The sequence below is a fragment of the Capronia epimyces genome, assembly GCF_000585565.1.
Source record: "Capronia epimyces CBS 606.96 chromosome Unknown aczIQ-supercont1.2, whole genome shotgun sequence".
Lineage (NCBI taxonomy): Eukaryota > Fungi > Ascomycota > Eurotiomycetes > Chaetothyriales > Herpotrichiellaceae > Capronia > Capronia epimyces.
In genome coordinates this window covers 3,486,098-3,506,934 of record NW_006912905.1, presented here as the reverse complement: position 1 = coordinate 3,506,934, position 20,837 = coordinate 3,486,098, and the positions used below count along the sequence as shown (strand labels likewise).

At 52.8% G+C, this 20,837-nt stretch overlaps 8 protein-coding genes across 8 annotated transcripts; 5 read left to right on the top strand and 3 right to left on the bottom strand.

Annotated features, from left to right (window-relative positions):
- Positions 1-739: 739 nt before the first annotated feature.
- A1O3_03065 (uncharacterized protein) lies at positions 740-2,185 on the bottom strand (the record flags this gene model as incomplete). Its single annotated transcript, XM_007733204.1, has 1 exon — positions 740-2,185. The coding sequence occupies one exon, from the start codon at positions 2,183-2,185 to the stop codon at positions 740-742; it is 1,446 nt and encodes a 481-aa protein (XP_007731394.1).
- Positions 2,186-3,263: 1,078 nt separating this feature from the next.
- Positions 3,264-5,240, top strand: A1O3_03064 (uncharacterized protein; the record flags this gene model as incomplete). The annotated part of the gene is made up of 4 exons (XM_007733203.1): positions 3,264-3,286; positions 3,396-3,826; positions 3,967-4,129; positions 4,202-5,240. The coding sequence occupies 4 exons, from the start codon at positions 3,264-3,266 to the stop codon at positions 5,238-5,240; spliced, it is 1,656 nt and encodes a 551-aa protein (XP_007731393.1).
- A 953-nt stretch (positions 5,241-6,193) lies between these two features.
- Positions 6,194-7,216, top strand: A1O3_03063 (L-fuculose-phosphate aldolase; the record flags this gene model as incomplete). Its single annotated transcript, XM_007733202.1, has 3 exons — positions 6,194-6,507; positions 6,563-7,094; positions 7,148-7,216. 3 exons carry the CDS (start codon positions 6,194-6,196, stop codon positions 7,214-7,216), a joined length of 915 nt encoding a protein of 304 aa, XP_007731392.1.
- A 1,467-nt stretch (positions 7,217-8,683) lies between these two features.
- A1O3_03062 (NADH-ubiquinone oxidoreductase 40 kDa subunit, mitochondrial) lies at positions 8,684-9,925 on the top strand (the record flags this gene model as incomplete). Its single annotated transcript, XM_007733201.1, has 3 exons — positions 8,684-9,229; positions 9,285-9,443; positions 9,491-9,925. 3 exons carry the CDS (start codon positions 8,684-8,686, stop codon positions 9,923-9,925), a joined length of 1,140 nt encoding a protein of 379 aa, XP_007731391.1.
- A 1,257-nt stretch (positions 9,926-11,182) lies between these two features.
- A1O3_03060 (CMGC/MAPK protein kinase) lies at positions 11,183-12,398 on the bottom strand (the record flags this gene model as incomplete). The annotated part of the gene is made up of 4 exons (XM_007733200.1): positions 11,183-11,559; positions 11,606-11,987; positions 12,034-12,229; positions 12,280-12,398. 4 exons carry the CDS (start codon positions 12,396-12,398, stop codon positions 11,183-11,185), a joined length of 1,074 nt encoding a protein of 357 aa, XP_007731390.1.
- A 1,359-nt stretch (positions 12,399-13,757) lies between these two features.
- A1O3_03059 (protein transporter SEC24) lies at positions 13,758-16,627 on the bottom strand (the record flags this gene model as incomplete). The annotated part of the gene is made up of 2 exons (XM_007733199.1): positions 13,758-15,983; positions 16,034-16,627. The coding sequence occupies 2 exons, from the start codon at positions 16,625-16,627 to the stop codon at positions 13,758-13,760; spliced, it is 2,820 nt and encodes a 939-aa protein (XP_007731389.1).
- Positions 16,628-18,642: 2,015 nt separating this feature from the next.
- A1O3_03058 (uncharacterized protein) lies at positions 18,643-19,197 on the top strand (the record flags this gene model as incomplete). The annotated part of the gene is made up of 1 exon (XM_007733198.1): positions 18,643-19,197. The coding sequence occupies one exon, from the start codon at positions 18,643-18,645 to the stop codon at positions 19,195-19,197; it is 555 nt and encodes a 184-aa protein (XP_007731388.1).
- A 627-nt stretch (positions 19,198-19,824) lies between these two features.
- On the top strand, positions 19,825-20,583 carry A1O3_03057 (40S ribosomal protein S19; the record flags this gene model as incomplete). The annotated part of the gene is made up of 3 exons (XM_007733197.1): positions 19,825-19,854; positions 19,994-20,057; positions 20,213-20,583. The coding sequence occupies 3 exons, from the start codon at positions 19,825-19,827 to the stop codon at positions 20,581-20,583; spliced, it is 465 nt and encodes a 154-aa protein (XP_007731387.1).
- Between the last annotated feature and the right edge of the window lie 254 nt (positions 20,584-20,837).

Below are 20,837 nucleotides of genomic sequence, written 5' to 3'. Positions count from 1 at the left end.
CATCCCACACCTTATCATTGTCTCTCTTTCCTATCTTGATTCTCCTCAGGGGACTTGGAGAGACGAGTCGACTTTCCGACTTTCCGTCCTTGTACTTACGAGAAGAGCCAAGTTCGTTAGTGGTCCGGAGGTTTAGCATGGCAATGGCAAGCAGCATTGACCAACAACGGGACTTCGGTTTCGAAAGACGAACTATTTTATCCACCGCTACTAGGGGGGACTAGTAGGCTTAGGCTATAGCTTCTGGGCGCCAGGTGCTACTGTAATAGGTAAGGGGACCTATAAGGCTACCTAGATGAACACCTATAAGATTGTCGTCATTTGATTTAGTGTGGTCGCAAGGCGCAGCTGCATAAGATTCCTTACCAGATGAGGTACTGTACCTATGGTATATACTAAGATACTGGACTTCGTCTCACACCATTCAATAGCAACACACCGTTACGGCCGCCAGCGGTGAGAGCGTGTGTAGAGTCCATCATCTCATCCGCCAGTCTATCAAAAGTGATCAAGGCTACCCTGACGATCTCCTTTCCCTTCCCGATTTCGTCGTCGCCCTTGAACATCCGGCAAGCCTGCTCTTGGACTTAGGGGCTGTCATCCTGCACTGTCTACCGTCTGCCAACTTCCCGACGTCGCCTCTACTCAGCCTTTGAGTCCGAAAAGTGCTCCGGCCCCATTTATCGTGGCACAGGGCATCTCAGCTTCAGCCTGCTGGTTTGACAGTCGACAGTGGCAGCTACCCCCCAGCAACGGTGTTGCTATTATCCTCGCAACTGAACGCCGAGCCGACCTGGCCTTGCCTGTATTGATCGATGATGTTCACCACGTTGGCATACGTGCCGCCGATCGTGGCCAGCACACCAACCAGAAAGATTGCTATGTGGACGTAGCATAGGAATTGCTGAAGGGGCGTGCCTTTTCGCGCGTCTTTGTTCAGGACAAACCAGAAGATTGCGGGCAGGCAGACCCCCAGATAACCAAAGCCCAAAGCTCCAATGAGGGAGACCAGGCTGCCATAGAACGGAATGGCCTCGCACAGAATCCAGCCGAGGCAGCCTGTTCCGTAGGTGCATGAGAGCCAGACCGCCCAATGAGTTTTGGTGTTCTCGGTCAAGTGTCGAGTGTTGCGCAGGATGCGGACGAAAACGCTCTTTCCCGCGACGTGGATGCAGATCATGGTGCCTGCAATGAGTCCAGGGATCGCAATGGCATATGCGATGGTCTTGATGGTTGGACCTGCCGAGCCCAGGGCCGGTGAGGCCACCCATTTGCCGCAGTAGGCATACATGGTCACCGCCAGGGCCAGGTACGACGAAGTGATCCACGCCATGCAGACGTACACGGCCTTGAAATAGTCCTGCGGCCGTCTCATCTCTGAGATGACGGGCACAAACCCCGAAGTGTTGGCCGAGGAGGAGAAGATGGCAAGCGACGCCGACCATGCGGTAGCGAAAGTCGCCCCTGCAGGAGGAAGGGCAGAGAAACCGAGGTCGAAGTCTCCCGTCTGAGGAGCGGCAGCCGGCCGATCTCGCTGTGTGACGGCAATGACCACGATCAAGACCGCCGTCACAATGGAAATGAAGCCAACCCAGGTGATCCAACCAAGATTGTGAATCTTGCGAATACTGGCCACGGACGCCACGATGATATACGCCACAAAGCCGAAGGTGACGCTGCAAGTTCCATGTTTGGAGACGGCGTTGAGTGCGATGCTGAAGCCCAGAGTCGAAACACCGGCGCAGAGGATCCAGCTGAACAGGTAGACAAACTCGGTGATTTCCTTCGAGACCCAGGCCGTCTTCCTGCTGAATCCCAGCTCCAGAGCTGCAATCTGGGCACTGTCCGCAATCGTGTGCACGGACGGGTACTGGAGCTTGAACTGGCCCTGGATCACCGCCATGTAAGTGTTGAGGAGGCCCCAGAAGAGGATAAAGATGGCTCCAGGAACCGCTCCAAGGTTGTAGAGAGCCGCAGGGATAGAAAGCACGCCGGCCGCGAACGTCATCTTCAAGAAGAACATGGAAGCTCGGATCCAGCCGACAGTGCGAAAGTTGATCCCATTCTCCCCGGTGACGAAGACTTCGGCCTCATCAATGCTTCCGTACTTTGAGTCTCCTTCTGTTGGAGCAGCTACAGTGGTGGCTTCGATATCGCCCTTCTTCTCATTGATCGTCTCCGCCATCTTGACCTTGAATGATTCTCAAGCCGCAACAGAAGGGAGATATCAGTAGTAGACACGGCTGGCTATATGAGACAGTTTGTCGGAAGATGAGATGCGCTGGGAATGTCAATCAAGCCACCATCCCTTCCAAATAGCCGTGCTTTATACAATGCCATGGGAAGGCCGCCTTATCTCGGATGCCGTCCGGTTCCAAAACAGATCGAGGCTCCATTGTTGTTAACGTCCAACTGTAAGGGCCTCCAAACCCAATAGTGACACACGGCGCTCTGAACGGTGGAGACATTGTGATATGTCTTATCAGAAAGACGAGGACGACACAGGGCGGACCGACAAGTGTCTTTGTTGATATCAAGCCATAGCTACACCTGCGTCTCTGAATTTCGGTCACGATGATCAATGCCTTGTAGAGCGACATGCCCAATGCCACGCCACATTTCGCCAGCGTTATCTACAGTGGATACACAAGGCTATGCAGGTTTAGGAGGTCACACTAACCCAACAAAGCAGGCCCCAAACATGATTCCATGCGATATGTGAGGGCGTAGGAGGCGCTACTCCCTCACTGTCCCTTGAAACTCGGCTAGCCCATTCGATGGCTTCATCTCGAGCCGAGATTTTCTCGAGACGAGTATTAGACCTCGTCTAGTGATGATTCGATGCCGTGGCCTTATCCACTAAGTGGCCGGCGAACACATAGTTAATATCAACCTCGAGCGTCATCAAGACATGTAGTGAAATCCAAACCCACGGGTTTCTGGCCCGAGCTACCAGTCCAGTACATGGCAGCTCATAGCCGGAACTCGGCACAAACAGAGGCATTCCTTTCATGTGTATTGGGAGATAAGGAACCCAAGCCAGTTCTGAAAGCGGCCAAATCCACCTCACCTCGCAGCGGGATATAGATATCTATGATCTGTGTATTTAGTTCCGCGAATGTGTATTGGAACTGGAACATGAGCGTGGCTTGACCAGACCACACCAGACCAGACCAGACCAGACCATACACTGTACAATATAGCCACAGCCTTTCATTCGTTGCTGTTGCTGGACTTTCCCTCGAAGTCATCAAGCAGCAAACATGGTTATATCATCTGTAGAAAAGTGAGCCGCCGCCGCCGCCGTCCCTGTTCCTGTTCCTGTTCCTGTTTCTGTGAACAGTTCTCTCCGAACCGAACTGAAACCCGAAACTGACTACGTTGCATGGCGGCAGTGCATCCAAGCTTGACGCTGCCGAAGTTCGAGCGCTCATCGGCGGAGCAGGACTATCACTCTCCGACCGTGTGTTCGAAGACTGGCGTATCATCCTTGGAGCCTTTGATGATGCCGCGCAGCTCTTCTTGAAGGAGGACGATGGTCTTCCGGTCCCGAACCCGGCTCTGTACATCAGGACCGACGTCCACATCCCACAGGAACAGGACAGCGACAAGGGCGGGTGGGCGACGCGATGTACCATCAAGAGTACCACGCCCAAGAGCGCGCTGCTGGCCGGCCGCACGGTTGCAATCAAGGACAACATTGCGGTCGCTGGCGTCCGAGTCACCAACGGTCTCGCACCGGTCAATGGAGAATGGGTTCCGTCTTACGATGCTACCGTTGTGACGAGGATCCTCGATGCTGGCGGCATAGTCACGGGCAAGGCTGGTATGTGCCTCGGCAGTTTTTAGCTGGCTTGCCTCCTTATCGTACCTTTCTTTCCCTTTATCCACCGCAAGGAGAAGAGAAAAAGAGGAATTCGCCTACGTGATAAGCAGACGACTGACCATGGACCTTTCGCCCTTCAGCTTGTGAAAACGCATGCATGGAACCCGTCTCCAATACTTCGTACACTGGCGCCGTCCACAACCCGTACGCGGATAACTATACCTGCGGAGGATCCAGTAGCGGGTCGGGGAGGTTGGTCGCCACCGGTGCTGTGGATATAGCTCTGGGAGCGGACCAGGGAGGGTAAGGGAGGATCCAGTCCATTTTGAAGAGTGCTTTCCTGAAGACTGACGTTCGCAATATGTGAGTTACCAGTTCGATCCGAATCCCAGCCGCACTCTGTGGCATTGTCGGCCTCAAACCCACTTGGGGGTTGGTTCCCTATACTGGAATCCTCGGGCTACAATCCGTCATTGACCACGTCGGTCCCATGACCAAGACCGTGCGAGACAATGCGCTGCTGCTTGAGGCGATTGCCGGGCCCGACGGAATCGACGACCGCCAACCAGCCTTTATGGCGCCCGGATCTTTACAGTTTGTCAGTGGTCTGGACGAGTTCCTTGCCGCCGGTGCGGGCAAGCCACGGGACCAAGTGCTGAAAGGGTTCAAAGTGGGCGTGCTGAAGGAAGGGTTCGCGGGCAAAAGGGTCAACTCATGCGTCGCAAAGGCCTGCCGTTCGGCCGTCGCCGGCCTCGAGGCACTGGGCGCCGAGGTGGTCGAAGTCTCGGTCCCAGACCACGAGAAAGCCTGCTTGGCCTGGCTCTGTGCGATGCCGCTGCGCGGCGGTCGCGAAGCACTCCTCGGCGACACCACCGGCCGCAAACAGCTGGAGATGACAGACCGCGGTGCGAAGGCTGCCCCGGCCATGGGCCCGGCCGCGAAGGCGCGGCTTTCACAAGACGTCTTCGACTCTCTCTCCCCCGGAGGCCAGAACCTGTACATGCGCTATCTGTACTCAAGCGAGAAGTACGGGGCGAGCTTGCACGCCAAGTGCACCAACATCCTGAGGAAGGCGACGCAAGCGTACGACGCCGTCCTCGCTTCTGTCGATGTCATGGTCATGCCGACTGTGCCCTTTCCGGCCCTATCGTTCCCCAAACTGGCCGGCGATGGACCTCTCGAGCCCCTTACCTACGCTCTAGGCATGGTCGACAACACCGCACAGTTCAACTCCACCGGCCATCCCGCCCTGTCGTTCCCCGTGGGCTTCGTCCCTGCTGCGGACAATCCGGCAATCAAATTGCCCACCGGGCTCCAAATTGTTGCCAGACGCTTTGACGACTTGACCTGCTACAAGATCGCCGCAGAGTGGGAACAGAGTAATGACTGGAAGACCTTGGTGTTCGGGAACTAAAGCAATCCAAGAACCAAGTAGAAGGTTGGAAGCGGCGAGGCGAGAAGCAGAAGGAATTCCTTTCTAGCACTAGATACGCGGTATAGATGACGGAACTTCTATGCGAGCGCTTGCAAGCTTGCACCGCAGGGTGGGAGCCCCCATCGACCTTTCCAAACGCTTCAGTATAGTGGGTGAGACGACTTGAGCCTCTGTTCAGGGGGTTGGGAGGCTCATAGTTGACTACAGTCGTATATTTCAAGTTGGCCGGCATATATGGCGTGTCTTTCGCTTGGACGGCAGAAGTACTGGACATGTCGACGACCGAGATGGCCCATTTTTGAGCGGTACAGTAGATATTAAACCTAAGCCTTGGGAGGGTGGAAGGGTTAGGGTTAAGAAGGGTGGACGCCGGGTGACCCTTACCGCCACAAGGCGTCGGGTCCCTTGCCCCCTTTTCAATGCCGAGTAGTGCACGTGACCAGCATGTAGAAGACAAGGCTGCCAAGACTCAGGATAGTCGAGGCTGCCTAGGTACTGGTAGTTAAACAAACCCTTCAGACCGAGTGGCGGGCATTACACCTGCCTGGACAAATGGATGTTTGGCGTCACACGCCACTAGGGAACAGAAAAGCTCACGCTCGACGTCCTCCGATGGCGCCCGGACATGTCAGTTGGGAGGTGGTGTTTCATATTCCGTACATCGCAGTACGCCTCGGGATCATCGGGATCCACTTTCCTTGGGGAGCTTTTATCTTTATATCTGTTGTCTGCGCGGGGTTCACTGCAGCGAAGCCAGTGAGCGTCGTGGGGCAGCCTTCGGAATAAATGTTTTCCTCTGAATCTTTTGTACCTTGCCAGAGCCCGAGGGGTTTGTTCAGATTTCGAATTTTGCGCTCTGCACCGTCAGAGCCAGCTGCCGATTCATTTCGCATGTCTCGAACACTTTTCTGAACTGATCTCTCAATTCGAATATGGCACCGCTACTCGGGGGTGACTCTCCGGCGGTGGAGTACACTGTGAAAGATCTTTCTTCGGTCAAAGATACAGGCGCCCAACCTCAAGAAAACCGCGCCAGTCACAGTTCCAACGCTTTGCAGGCCCTAAGCCAGGGCGTCACGCTGCCCGGTCGGCCCGTCTTTACAGACCACGAGAAAGCCAGACAGCATATGTTGGAGCACATGGCGGGAGCATTCAGAGTGTTGGCTCGACATGGTTGCGTCGAAGGGATCAGCGGCCATATCTCACTAAGAGACCCTGAAGACCCGAACGTTTTCTGGACAAACCCGTATGTTCTGCCGTAGCGCCTTTGAGCAGAAGAGGTAGCTTACCAGTACCACCAGCCTCGGAATCCACTTCGCACTCCTCAAGCCCGATGACATGGTCTTACTCAATGAAGAAGGATCGGTCGTGGGTGGCAATACAAAACATCCGGCGAACGCAGCAGGATTTCTCATCCACAGAGCATTACACAAAGCCCGAGCTGACGTCAATGCGGCATGCCATTTTCATTCGCCCCACGGAAAGGCGTGGTCTGCTTTCGCGCAGCCGCTAGAGATGATAAACCAAGATGTCGCGATTTTCCTCGGTGCCGCGCAGGCCGTGTACGGTGAATTTGGCGGTGTTGTACTGAAGGACGAAGAATCACAAGCCCTAGCCAAAAGCCTTGGAAATGAGGGCAAGGGAATGATTCTGAGAAACCATGGTCTGCTCACTGTCGGCAGTACTGTCGATGAAGCAGCGTACTTGTTCATGTTGATGGAACGAAGCTGCCAGATCCAGCTGGAGGCTGATGCAGCGGCAGCATCCGGCCGGAAAAAGGTATACATCAGTGATGAGGCTGCTAAGTATACATTCGAAATGACGAGTGATCCTGTACGTGTCCCACGCAATGATCTCGGCATGAAATGTGTTAACTCGAAGCGTAGGACAGCTTGTACGCCGAGTTTCAGCCGTACCTCCAATATGAGGCAGCAATGTCAACAATCCATCGGTGATGATGAGCACCTGTCAGCCGCGGACGAGAAGTAGTCTGTACCTACGGTGCAGGCCATGGCTTTATGTTCAAGCATCGCGCAAAACACGAGCATACATGATCAAGTCACCGGCTGAAGACCACTGCCAGGCGGTCCTATCCAGAGTCTCGCAATCGGCGATGAATCTGGCTAATAGAGGCTTAATGAGGGGTGATTGATATCGCGCTTCCGCTCCCCGTACCGTGTCAAGTGCTCAATGGTCTTTGCGACAAAATGCTGTAAAATGTGCATATCAACTCCTCGAACATCTCGATAGAAATAAATTAGTAGGGCCGAATGCATTGCTTCCCCGAAGCGATATAGCAAAGACATGCGGGAGAGTTTCCAATGTCCTCTAGTCTTGACCCCGGGGCTGCTGCTTTAGCATGTGGAGCGGCGGGGAAGAAGGCGGTCGCATCTGACCTTCCGAGAGCGACAGGCTAAGCAGGAAGCATCGCGGACCATGGCCTGCCTGGTGTGGTGATGGGTGGAAATAAGACTGCGATGCTGGAAAACAAAGGGATACAATTGATTCCGATGAAATGGATAAGTTCAGTTCAACAGACCACCAGGCGAAGTAATAGTCCGTATCCGTGTTCGAAAGTGACTTATTTTCTTAGCCGGATTTCGGCGATCACCTTCCCAGCACAGATGTTATCAAGAGTGACTCCATTTTGGACAAGGATAAATCGCCTGTCAGGCTGCGGGCGCAACCCAAGGGCCGGTTGAGATATATGGAGTATACTCAAGCTGGATTCTGTTGTATCGACTGCCTGTGTGCTTTCCTGGTCCACCACATCTTGCAATTTTGATATTAAGGGCTTACTGTATACATGGAGGAGCGCCGAAGCACGTGGGCTCTAGAAGCGTACGGCACTTGTGAATTGGAGGACAAGGCTCTTGGCGTGGTCAATTCTCGCGTCAGCAACCCAGTGCTTGAATGTAGACACTTTGTTTTGTGGAAACTGCGGGTAATTCAGGGCAAACCTCTTCTCGGCTTCGAGTCGAATGCGTGCTCTCCATGTAGTTGATAACCGCATGTGACTGGCATGCTTGATGATGAGATGTCATTACCCGTCTGAAGGAAGAATGGAGTGCTGGCCTTGCCCGACCATCAATAAATCTCAAAGACTTGGATTTCAAATAGAGCGTGATAATTGGTGCCACCAGCTTCAAGAGAGATGGGGGCCAGGACAAAATAACGCTGCTTTTAATAAGACCATGCCCCGGAAAAGCGGCGGCCCATATAGATCTCGCCAAGACTCTCTCCAAAGGTGCCGGAGCTCTCGACGTCGACACCAATGTTGAGTTGCAGTACAGCCTTCAACTACCTCCACAGTCCAGAGTGCACTGTTCGCGACTGCAGGTCCCGGCCTCCTCAATACACGAACCTCAATCCTCTCTGCCTGCGGAGGGGCGGCTCTCCCAGGTGCGGTGCCTGCATTGAAGATGCAGACCAGTCAACCCACCACGCTCGCGCTCCGCGCAGCTCGAGCTTCTCGAACGAAGACCGCCGTCCAGCGCCGCCACCTGCAAGACATCGCGATCACCCGTACCGGTAAACCGATCATCCGATCCCAAGGAGGACGATCCTCATTAGGAGGACACACAGTGACGGTGTTTGGAGCCAATGGCTTCCTGGGTCGATACATCGTCAACCGACTAGCTCGGCGAGGGAACCAAGTGGTGATCCCGTTCCGAGATGATATGGCCAAACGTTTCCTCAAGGTATCCGGAGATCTGGGAAGAGTGTCATTCATGGAGTTCGACGTGCGGAACACACAATCGATTGAAGAGAGCGTGCGACATTCCGACATAGTGATCAACTTGATCGGGAGAAATTACCCCACAAAGAACTACAGCTTGTGGGACGCCAATGTTGAAAGTGTCGAGAGGATAGCGGAGGCCACCGCCAAATACGATGTGGATCGGTTTATTCACGTTTCTTCCTTCAACGCCGACCCAAATTCGCCGTCGGAGTTCTTTAGGGCGAAGGTGAGGGCTAGCAAACAAACGAAGGGTTAGCTTGTGTCGCTGACAATTTGGACAGGCCCAAGGAGAGCAAGTCGCGAGACAGCTATTCCCTGAAACGACAATCGTGCGACCGGCTCCCGTCTTCGGGTTCGAAGACAACTTGTTACATCGTCTGGCAAGAGTGACCAATCTCTTCACGGTCAACAACATGCAGGAGCGTTTCTGGCCAGTTCATGTATGTATATCCCTAACGTCCCCAGCAAACACTCTAACCCTTTCCAGGCCATTGATGTCGGTCTGGCCCTCGAGAGAATCGCCTATGATGACACAACTGCTGGAGAGACCTTTGAGCTGTACGGTCCTACGAACTACAGTCTGGCAGAGATTGCCGAAATCGTGGACAAGGAGATCATCAAAGAACGCAGACATATCAACTTGCCCAAAGCTCTGCTGAAGCCTGTGCTGTACTACCTCAACAAAGTTATCTGGTGGAAAATCATGTCGGCCGACCAACTGGAGCAAGAATGCATCGACCAATCCATCGACAAAACCGCAAAGACCTTCAAGGATCTCGGTATCGAGCCTGCTGATCTTAAGGATCTGACTTACCACTACCTGCAAGACTATCGTAGCAGCAGCTATTATGACTTGCCTCCCGCCACGGAACGCGAAAAGAAGGAAGCCAGCAAGTATTTGCACGTCATCGACGATCAATAGATGGAGTTTCCTAGGATTCCAGTTTTGGCAAAGACTCTGAAAAGGCATCCAAGTTTCGCAGGGATTCTGTATATATGTTAGCATGAATGCATACTATCGAGTGTATTCGCACTGCGCACTGCCCACTCCGTACTAGACGTCAAGTCTAGCTGTTGTCTTCCGAATGATTGCGTATCTCTGTCAAGAGACATCCCAAACAAAATAACCTCAGGAAGACGAAGAGCCAAAAAAAACAAAAAAAACCAAACGTCAGCGACAGGGTTCGAACCTGTGACCCCGAAGGGATGCGATACCTTTCGAATATCAACATTCAAGTCGCACGCCTTAGACCACTCGGCCACACTGACAGGGATACATATCAGCTTCGACAATAATTTCGCGAAGGATTTAGGTCAATTTTTGAGGGTTTCAAAATTATGAGGCACAATATTAAATCCAGAGCAATGTGTGGATTTATTGGTCACTACATGTTTAGTGGGTGGGAGCCAGCTAGGGCTTAGGCGCCGCTCGGGCCTGACCGGGGCATTCTCACGCCAAGCGATATTATCACAGGCCACCGTAGGGCATGCAGTGTACAGACGGCTGCTTGACCCATGGCAGAACCCCTCTTCTCTGAAGCTAGGAGCAGTTGGGAAGGGGAAGGATTTGGTCGCGAGAAAAGTGACCAGAGAGGTTATTCTGCAGCTCCTGTGGATGTTTCTCAGTCGAAGTGCTTGCCGCACGTGCCTTTACCCCCCTGGAATACTCCGTTCCGCTGTCCTGCGGTGGAATGCGATCAGAAGAGTGCGGCCGCCCCATGCAGTGAGAGTGAGGCCCAAGCTGTCGAATTAATCTACTACAGGAGTGATGATGCTCTACCCGAGGAAATGACGATGCTGGTGGGAGGTCACATCTCTGCTTGGTGGATCTAGAGAACTTCCTACAGACTTACGATCGGCTAAAAGGTCGAAACAATAATCTGGAGGAGTCGGCCACGGGAGAATGACTGCAAGAAGAAGTGTCGACGTGGACCGTATCGCATTGCAAGATCAGATTTCTATTTCATTCATTACCCTCAAGATTTGTGCCGTGGCACAAGTCCGAGAAGTTCATACCATCTCAACATCACTTTGCCATTCATGACAAACATACATAAGATGTGAAATGGATGCAACGAAAGCTGCATTGTGATCCATCTCCAAAGACCTCGAGCACAGGGGAAATCTCAAATCACAGTAACCTGGTGTCACTGCCAACGAATAATTGGAGCTTGCCAAATCATCGCATGATCTCATTCCAAATCAAGGCCTTCAATTCCTCTTTGCTCAATTGATCCTTGTTGCGATCAAAGTCAAAGAACTCTTCCGGAATTGGTTCGGCGGTAGGCTCGTCGTCGGGATCGTGATACGGCTCGAGGTACGGGTGCTTTAGAGCGTCTTCGACTGTGATGCGCTTGACAGGATTGAAGGCCAGAAGCTTCTCGAGAAGGTCCAGGGCGAGGTCCGATGTCTTGGGAAACAGAGCCTTGAGCGGGATCTTCTTCTTGAATGGAAGGGATCGAATGTACTCCCGGGCACGTCGAGACTTGATGCCGTAGTAGTCTTCCATTGTAGGAGTACCGAGGACGTCCAAGATCAGAGTGAGTTGATGATGGTCTGAATGAGTTAGATAGGCTGGCGCAGACAGATAGGTAAAACTTACAATCTTTCCCCGGGAACAGTGGTTTCCCGCTCAACATTTCCGCCAGGATGCAGCCAACGCTCCAGACATCAATGGCCTTAGTGTATTCCTTGAATGTGAGCATAATTTCCGGAGCGCGATACCATCTGGTTGCCACGTATTCGGTCATGAAACCCGAATTGTCGTCTGCAGAAGCCGCGGATCTAGCGAGACCGAAATCGCAGACTTTAAGATCACAATTCGCATTCAGCAAGAGATTTGACGGTTTCAAGTCCCGGTGCAGAACATCCGCAGAATGCATGGCCTTGAGAGCACGGAGAGTCTGATAGATGAAATATTGGCAATGGTCGTCCGAAAGGTCCTGAGTTCTGATGACGCGATGCATGTCCGTCTCCATCAGTTCCTAGAAAGTGTCAGTCTTCAGTCCACTGACTCCCAGGTCGACCAACCTGAATCAAGTAGACCTCGGTGAAGGATTCGTAATTTCGTGGCTTTTGAATATCAAGAATCGAGATGATGTTTTCGTGATTGAAATATCGTAGCAGTTTCATTTCTCGTAACGTGCGTAAACAAAACATGGAATGGTCGAAAGGAGTGATCTTCTTGATTGCGACTTTCTGGCCAGACGGCTTATGCAGGGCAGAACTATTGACTATGTCAGTCCACGCTGCTCGATAATGGAGAGCTGGTCTTACCAGACAACACCATAAGCGCCTTCACCAATGACATCCTGAATGTCATATTGGTCTGAGACGTTGAACGAGATCTTTCTTGAGCCTCCCGACGAAGCGGCCTGTTGCTGTGGTTGTCCCATTTTGCTTCACCGTTCACTTTCTCTTAGCGGCCTTGTTTATGACAATTGCAAGGAAATCAGCTGGTATGATTCGTACGAGCTCGGTCAAGTACGCAGGGTCGCACAGTCGTAACGGGGAACTGGAAGACAATGTTCCTGGCGTCGAGCGACAGTGATTTTGATATGTTGGCTGGAAGTTCAAGAGGGTGTGCTAGATCAGCGGTGACAGTCACCGGTACCACTGGCAGCGTCTATCCCCCTGTTTGCTAGCACTCTTGCTTCTTCGTCTGCGCTGATCGATCTTCTGTATTTGGCCGGATACGCACGAAGAAGGGCAGGACGCCTGGGCGCTGTGAAGCGGTTGAGGATGGATCGACAGGTGTTGGTATCTGTATTCGTGCCGCAATCGGGGAGCGGATGAGTAGGGAGGAATTCGGTCAATGCAGCTGAGGTAGCATTATTAGTATTGACGTTGTCGGCACATTCCACATTCCTTGCGGTCTGCGACGCTCGAGGGGCTAGGCTTACCCGACTGTGACGACCTGGTCACTCGGCCGCGAGGTCAGACCTGAGGGAGATTGTGATCTGTTCGCGGCGGTGGGGCCCGCTAGAGACGGAGGTCGTGGAGTAGATGGTTGTAGCAGGACAGGGCACGGCGGAGGCACGGATCACAGACCAACAATGGGGGGACGAGTGAGGAATGAAGGATGAAGTGAGTGAGAGACTTGAAGTGAGGTGGGTGTTCAGCGCAGAGTAGATTCGGCAAAGCTCCAACGTGACCGAGGTGGGACATTCACTGCAGTTGGCGAGAAACACTGGCGATGAGATGTGACCTCGACTCGCCCCAGGGATCGAGTTTGCTATTTCACACTGCGACCGAATTGGAGGTCGTTGGGCTGGGTAGCCGCCCACCTTGCCTGCGCTACAAATGGGACTACAGGGTAGTGCCAGGCCCTGCCCGCCACAAGGGTCGCGTTGCGAGCCATTCATCTGTCTCGCTTCACCTGGGGCCGTTGTCTCTGCCCGCTCGCTGCCGCCGTTTGGCGCCGTTTGAAGCAGTCGGATCAGTGTTTCACCTTCTCTCCACCACATGGACCTTCAGAGCTTCAGAGCTTCAGAGGAGGGCCCTGCTCAAAATAGGTCAAGTAGACGCAGGCCACAGCCTGATTCCCAGATGCCCCAGCCCCAGGGATGTGTCTACTACTGTACAAGAAAAATACTTGGTCGGTGAGAATCTCAGTGGTGTCTTGTTCTGTATTGACATATTTGGGTTCATCTGGCACTCGTTCTATGGCAATCCCTCTAGCGCTCGACGACCTATTGCATGACCTGCCATACAGTGTTAGCGACCCCTTGCTCGACGGACTCAGCCTCCGCTCATTACTGTACCTTTTCGCGCAACATCCCCATCCACTGTTGAAGGCTGACCCCTTGGTCTGCCCTGTCTTCCACAAGCATCGTCTGTGCCCACAATCTTAATCCTGGTTCACCGTCCTCTTTTACCACATAGAGATGAGGCACGACAATACTTCCCACCCCTTTTGACCTGTGATCACGGCTTTTGGAGACGACCGCTCTAACTCTCTCGCTAAAATCATTGTCCAGCTCGGGCAACCGCTGTTTTCCAACCTTCAGCTGGCTCTTGTCCGGCAGCCCGAAGACGTCCATGACCAGCTGTGGAACAGCATCACGGCCCACCCAGAGGAACTGCGTCTGGCCGTCGTCAATCAAATAGAGTCCATATGGTACAATCCGCTCAGACGACATATTGAGTGGAGGCGGAAGAATAATCTCGCCTGTCTTCTCATCCACGGTTCCTGCATCATCCGGCATGTCGTGCAGAGAGAACATCTTTGGGTACAGGTACTGGATCAGCAGAGGCAAGGGCAGTGTTGACAGCAGACATAAGGCTGCCGACCTCATGTCACTGGGGATTTGAGACGATCTCCTCAGGCCCAAGTGCTTGGTCAAAGCAAGGAACAAGACAGGAAGCGCACGCAGGTTGGCTGGGAACTGTAGTCCACCTCCACCCATGCTACCGCCAGCAAGCTCTTTCTTGTAGGTGGCCAGGAGTTCCACTACTTTGCTCTGTATCATGTCACGTGCGCTGTCAAGTCCGCCGCTTAGGACTCGTTCCACAGCTTTGTGACTGAAATATGCCGTGATAGCTTGTTGGTCCGCAGACGCGTAGATGTCGGCCAGCTGTTGCGTGGTTGGGAGGGCCAAAGTCATCACTCGAATACGTCGTTCGCCGTTGCAGGTTGTGTGCAAGACAGCGGTCTGCATGCAGACCACTGGCTTGGTGATAGTTTCGTCAATTGCCACTTCCACCACGTAGCTTTGGTCTCTGGGAAATGCCGGGAACGCACAGAGATCGGAGCTGCGGTTAAAGAAGTTGCCGTAAAACGTGCTCATCCTCAACCCAGTGGTCGCTCTGACACGGAGAACTGCCTCAAGTCCAATCTCGGACGACAAATAATCCGAGAATTCTTTCGCAAATTTGATGGCGTCCTCCTCACGAGCAGCATTCCAACCTGGATAGAAGTAGGTCTGCCCACCGGTATATCTAGGAAGATTGCTTAGTGAAGCGACATCCTGATACTGTGACGAGAATAGAAACATGTCAACCGAGATCTGCTGCTTCGAGCATTCGACCGCAAAACTCTTGTAGAAGCTGTTTGCGGTCTGCAACAAGCTACTTTCCTTAGATGTGCCCAACAGCTTCTTGTCCTCGCGCATATCAAGCTTGCCCTGCCCAATGTTGGGGAGCGAAGCCGTCACCACGGTCATCTTTCCACCAACGGGTCCTATGAGCTTATGACCTGCTCGAAGCGCCGAACCCATTGCCGAAGCACCGTTCTGCGTATTTTGAAACATTTCCTGAAGCTTGTCCAGGAAGTTCTCGATGTTTTCCCGGCATTCTGAGAGAGTGACGAGCAAATCGGCCGGTGTGGGCAAGAACGCATCCTCAAGGTCACTGACAACAAGCATAGTGGTCTGGGCATTCTCGGTCCCATCACGAGGAATGTTGAAGAAGTGAAGGCTTGAATCCACGGCAATAAATCCGAGTCTTGTTCGCCGATCGGCGTTCGGAATTCGGTCCAAACTCTCTCGAATGCATCTAGCAGTCGTCGCCAGGAGGCCGCTAGTCACCGCAGCGTAGCTCACATCCAACAGGAAGAGGTAGACAAGCGGCTGAGGGGGGCGGACCATGTATTCCTGAGGGGCGATGTATTCGACGACAGCATGGTTCAGGTCAGGTCTTTGCCATCTGTCGAGGCTTTTTTGAGCTGCCGCATCCCAGTCAAAGGCTTGAGGCACATCGTTGGTGAGATTGCACATGTTACATCGCCATCGATGGCCATGGTCTAGGAATGTCACAAAGGGGTTGATATATGATCGACAACGTCTGCAACGAGATATGACTTGGTCCGGCACAATTGGCACAGGATCTTCCACGTCGTGTAAAGAGGTATACGGTTGTATAACGAGAGCGAACGGCAATTTAGACTTTTTGAGGAGAGAATGCGTTGTGGGGACGGCATTCAAAGTCGACCGAACGTACTTCGGCGGACAGTTGGCATAGGGTGAAGGGGTCACACTTGTCTATTGAACAGTTAGAATTCGTAGGCACAGTGAGCTTGTGGAGTACATACGTTGGGCGGAAGAATAGCTGGAGGAGGTGGGTAGTCCAGCTCCGCAACATTGAGAGGCTGGTTCGACAAGTCTGTAGGGTACAGCTGGTTCAATACCGGAGCTCGCTGCTGTTGCTGGGGGGCTGCGGCGACAGGAGGCTTTTGATTGATGTCGACTTGACCGAATTGCTGCGTCAAGCTGGGTACGCCACCTGCAGGGTATCCTGGGGCCGGAGGTTGATAACCACCCAATGTCGCCGGCTCCTGACCAGGATACAGAGGCGTTGCGCTTTGTTGGACTGCGGCAGGATTCTGTTGATACCCTCCCTGAGGATAACCAGCTGCGTCTTGTTGCGCAGAGTATGCAGAGTATGCACCACCCGCTTGTTCCTGACCTCCCAGGGCAGCATTGGCTCCAGCGCCGAACTCATACGCCTGTCCAGCATATGCACGCTTCTTCCGGCCTCCAGCAGGATGTCCTGCGGTTGGCGTTGGCGCAGACGGCACCCCGGGTGCGGCTGTTGTCTGGTAGCTTTCGACGGGTTGCCCTGCAAGTGGTGCTTGGCCATATCCATCCTGTCCCGGGACGCCGGGCTGAGGATAAGACTGCGACATCGTGAAAATATGCGAAAAATCGAAGGATCGGGTACAGAGGGCGTGCTCGAGGCTGGCGGGCGGTTCTGGACGAAGGACCGGGGAAATTTGAGGTGGTGGGTGGTGCCGAGAGGGAGGGAAAAGACGACTGTGTGTGAGGCTATTGTCAAACTAGTCGGGGGATCGCAGCATCCATACCGAGTCTCAAAGTATCGCACAGCGTCAGGAGCTTTTGGACGACGCAGATGATGGTGGTGAGGACTTGGATGGTTGACTGCCTCTGGATAAACAGACAGGTTGTCCTCAGTGTGGAGGGATCTTGTTCATACAACGGGCGTGCTTCCTTACATCTCGGCCAATCAGCGGCGGCCTGGACTCTAGACGTCAACCTAAACCCGAAGCCCTTCGACCACTGCTCGTCCTCGTCTTTTGCACTGTCTTAAACTGCTGCTCTACAGTCAGTCACGGACTGTAATCATCGTTTGTAACTCCCTGAACTGGAGTCGTACTAGTTGTGAAGTCAACGGGCTCGAGGCAGCCAAGAATTCAGAACAGGTGGTTCATCGCAAACTCCTCCACGCAGCGTTCTTGGGGCGTTCGAAACCACCTTCCGCCACGAGCTGAAGTCACCGTTTGGCATCTCGCATGCTTTCGTCTCTTGAGCGGAGTGAGATAAATGCGAAGGTCTGGATTATATGGTCTTTTTGACCAGGCGTCAAAGGGTACAGTGGACGATCAAGCTTAATGACCGTTTCTTTCATTATGCTACTTCAACAAAAAAAAGGCTTGACAGGAGAGTTGATGACTCTTACTATCTGACACGAACTCTTCATCTCGGGGACTCCGCTATCGTTGAACTAACCAACGCTATGTTCCCGCCTCTTCATACCTTCTTCCGGCCTTGAGGTCACAAGATGGTAGACTGACTTTCTCTTTAGAAATATTGGCTGGGATACTGGCAGCGTTGCCATGCCCGAATGGGGTTATGCTCCACGACGATGTCATACTCTGTGAGGAGACCGGTGAATCCCTGTATACATGTCAGAGCCCTGTCCCAACCTCCATTGAGGGGAATTAGTGGCTGCTCTGCCAACCTGCGATAGAGGGAGATAATCCTTGGGATTCTCTTGAGACGCAGAACTCAGATGAGATAAAGGAGTTGCTTGTCACCGCCTGCTTGAACATCCTTGATCTTAGAGGATGCATGAGCTGTAAGTAAAGCACCTGCTATGTAGGCCAGTGAAAAGAGACTCCTGCTCACCTTGAGGCAGGTACAGCCTCGTGAAACATTCTATGGGTCCTCGCTGACAGACTTGATGCTGCTGGTAATACTAAGCAACTGGAAAACTAGCATTAGAATGCCATGTCCCGCCATACCTGTCTCGAAATGTTTTCAGAAACGCAGGATGGTGTACAACAGTCCACAAGACAAACATTTCCACCACATCGTAACAGATGTTGACCCCGTCCGATGGATAGTGCAACGACGTAGTGGAGGCGATGCCGACAAGTGGGAATAGACAGATGAGAAACGGGAGTGGCCAGCCGAGGATTGGGAGACATCTTTGATATATTGAATCATGCTTGCTCGTGGTTGCCCAATGTGATACAAACGTCCATGGTTGTATGGCTGTGTTCCGTACCAATGAGGCAAGAGAACGATGATCTGGTTCAAACTTGCCTCATAGTGCGGCCGCAAGTCAGATAGCAGATGCAAGAGCCTTATAGTAGCTGTGAGAGGGCTAAATTAGAGGGGTGTCCACGTGTAGGTATCGAGAACCTTGAGGGCGCCGCCAAAGACAGGGTTAGGAATGCCCACCAATGGGATCTCCGACAGGGATGGCTGTTGTGAAGCCGCTTTGACGTCTGGCATTCGGATTCCAGGTCACACCACCTGGACAAGAAAGAATACATCTACTTCAACCTCTTGGACGAACCCTCCACATTTTCTCCTATCCTTCTACAAGGACTCCAGGGCAACTTGAGTCTCGACAACTTGTGGCGGCACGAAATCCAATAGTCTACTCCCGGTCGACATGGCCTCAAGCAACAGTCGTACAATCGTTGCTGGTACTCTCGGTCTCACCTTTTCTGCCATATTTCTCGGGGCCAATCTAGGAATCTCCTATATCTCTGTGCCCACCCTACTACTTTCTTCTCCACGATCGCCATTGCCTCCTCCAGCAAACGCTCCTGATGAGGCCTCTCCTACCACCACTTCCTCGGAGAAGCCAGCAACAAAGCCTCCACATCTCGCCCGCCAGTGGCAACACATTTTTGACATCGGCAAGAAGGCAGGTCCAGCGACTGCCGTTCTTGCTAGTGCCTCATTTCTATATGCCTTCAGGAGCCTCCCATTAGCAGCTACGCGTCAGAGAAGACTCTTCTTAACCGCGGCCGGACTCTGTTTGACCATTGTGCCGTTTACTTTCATTGCAATGCAACGCACAAACAATGAACTGGAGCGACGGGCAAATGCGGCAACGAAAGGAGAGGAAGAGGACATCAAACTAGAGGCCAGAACAGGCACGGTCGAGAGTTATCAAACACATGATCTTCTCAATCGGTGGGCAACCCTCAATACGCTGTAAGTCATTCCTGGTCTTGAAAGATGCGTCACTGACACTCCAGTTAGGAGAGCCTCCCTCTATGTTGGGGTGCTTGGTTGTGGTATCGCGGCTTTGAGCCTGTAATGGTGATGGAAGTCAAGCTTCCTACTTGGATCGAGACGAAATGTGAAATCAAGAGGCTTTTATAGTTTCTTGTGAACTGAATCGCCTCTCATTTTTGTAAAATAACGAATGAGGCTTCTGGTCTCGAACAATATCCTACCTCTAGAACTTGACGCTCTATCCAAGCAAATCTGAGAGAGGTGGTAGGAAGTGACTTAGTGTGATCGTGGAGCCTTCTTTGACTCGCGAATTGCTTGTGTCAGACAGAATGAGGGTGTTATTAATTTTGGTCCTTAGGTAGCTGCTTGAGCCTCCCTGGGTATTTTGTCAGACAGGCCATTTTCCGTCTCGCTGCATTCTGCAAAAAGCCATGCCGCCAAGACTGGAACTCTTGGCAAGCTGCACACAAATTTGGCAGCCAGGATCCTCGACACTGCATTTTGAGGACGACCCTTTCAATCGACCACTTCCTCGCACGCCCCGTCACCTTTTCCTTTCAGCCACAGTCTTGATTGCAGAGACTACCGCGTCTCCATATTCGCAATCATGGGTGGTGTTACCGTTCGAGATGTTGATGTGAGTGCGACCGAAACCCACCGATGAAGAAGAGCCTGCGTCTAGGTGAAAGCAAAGAGAAGGACGCACGCTGAAGGGACTCTGGGAGTTTCGGACAAGCTCGAATTACTGAACGTCCGCTGATGTCAATTGTCTATAGGCGCAAAAGTTCATCAATGCGTACGCCGAATTCTTGAAGAAGCAGGGAAAGCTTGCGATTCCAGGTTAGACCACTTCCCGATCTCTGTCACCATCCCCGGCCCCATGAAAGCTTTTCTTGAGCGGCGCACTGCGCGCCCCTTACCAAGGCTGGAATTTTACACGCGAAGATGGGGAAAGACATAGAATGGAGGGCAGCAACACTGACACCACCAACTAGGTTGGGTCGATACCGTCAAGACCTCTCACTCCAACGAGCTCCCACCTCAATCCGCCGACTGGTTCTATGTCCGAGCTGCCGCTGTTGCCCGACACATCTACCTCCGAAAGTCCGTTGGTGTAGGCCGTCTGCGAAAAGTTCACGGTAGCACAAAGAACCGTGGCTCAAGGCCCTCCCACCATGTCCACGCGTCCGGCTCAGTTGACCGAAAGGTTGTGCAAGCCCTCGAGCTGCTGGGGATCGTGGAGAAGGTTGATGAGGATGAAGAGGCTGGGAGCGGAAAGGGTGGCCGAAGAATCACCCAGGCTGGAGCCCGAGATCTGGATCGAATTGCCCTGAACGCAGTGGAGGGTGAGGAAGATGACGAGTAGACTTGGAGCCAAGGTCCGGTGTTGAGGTCGACAATGAGAAAACCCCTTGGCCAATGATGTCCTCCCCAGAAGAGGGCTCTGTTTGCGACGAAGGAATTCGTCCTCGCAGCAATCGCGAGATGGACAGTCTTGTTCATCAAAATCAGCTGGCTGCATATGGTTCGGCACAGTAGATGGGAGTTCTATTGCATGGTTCAAGCAGACGAGCTCAATGAAATTATTCCAACGTTGACCTCCGTTTTTACGCGAAGCTC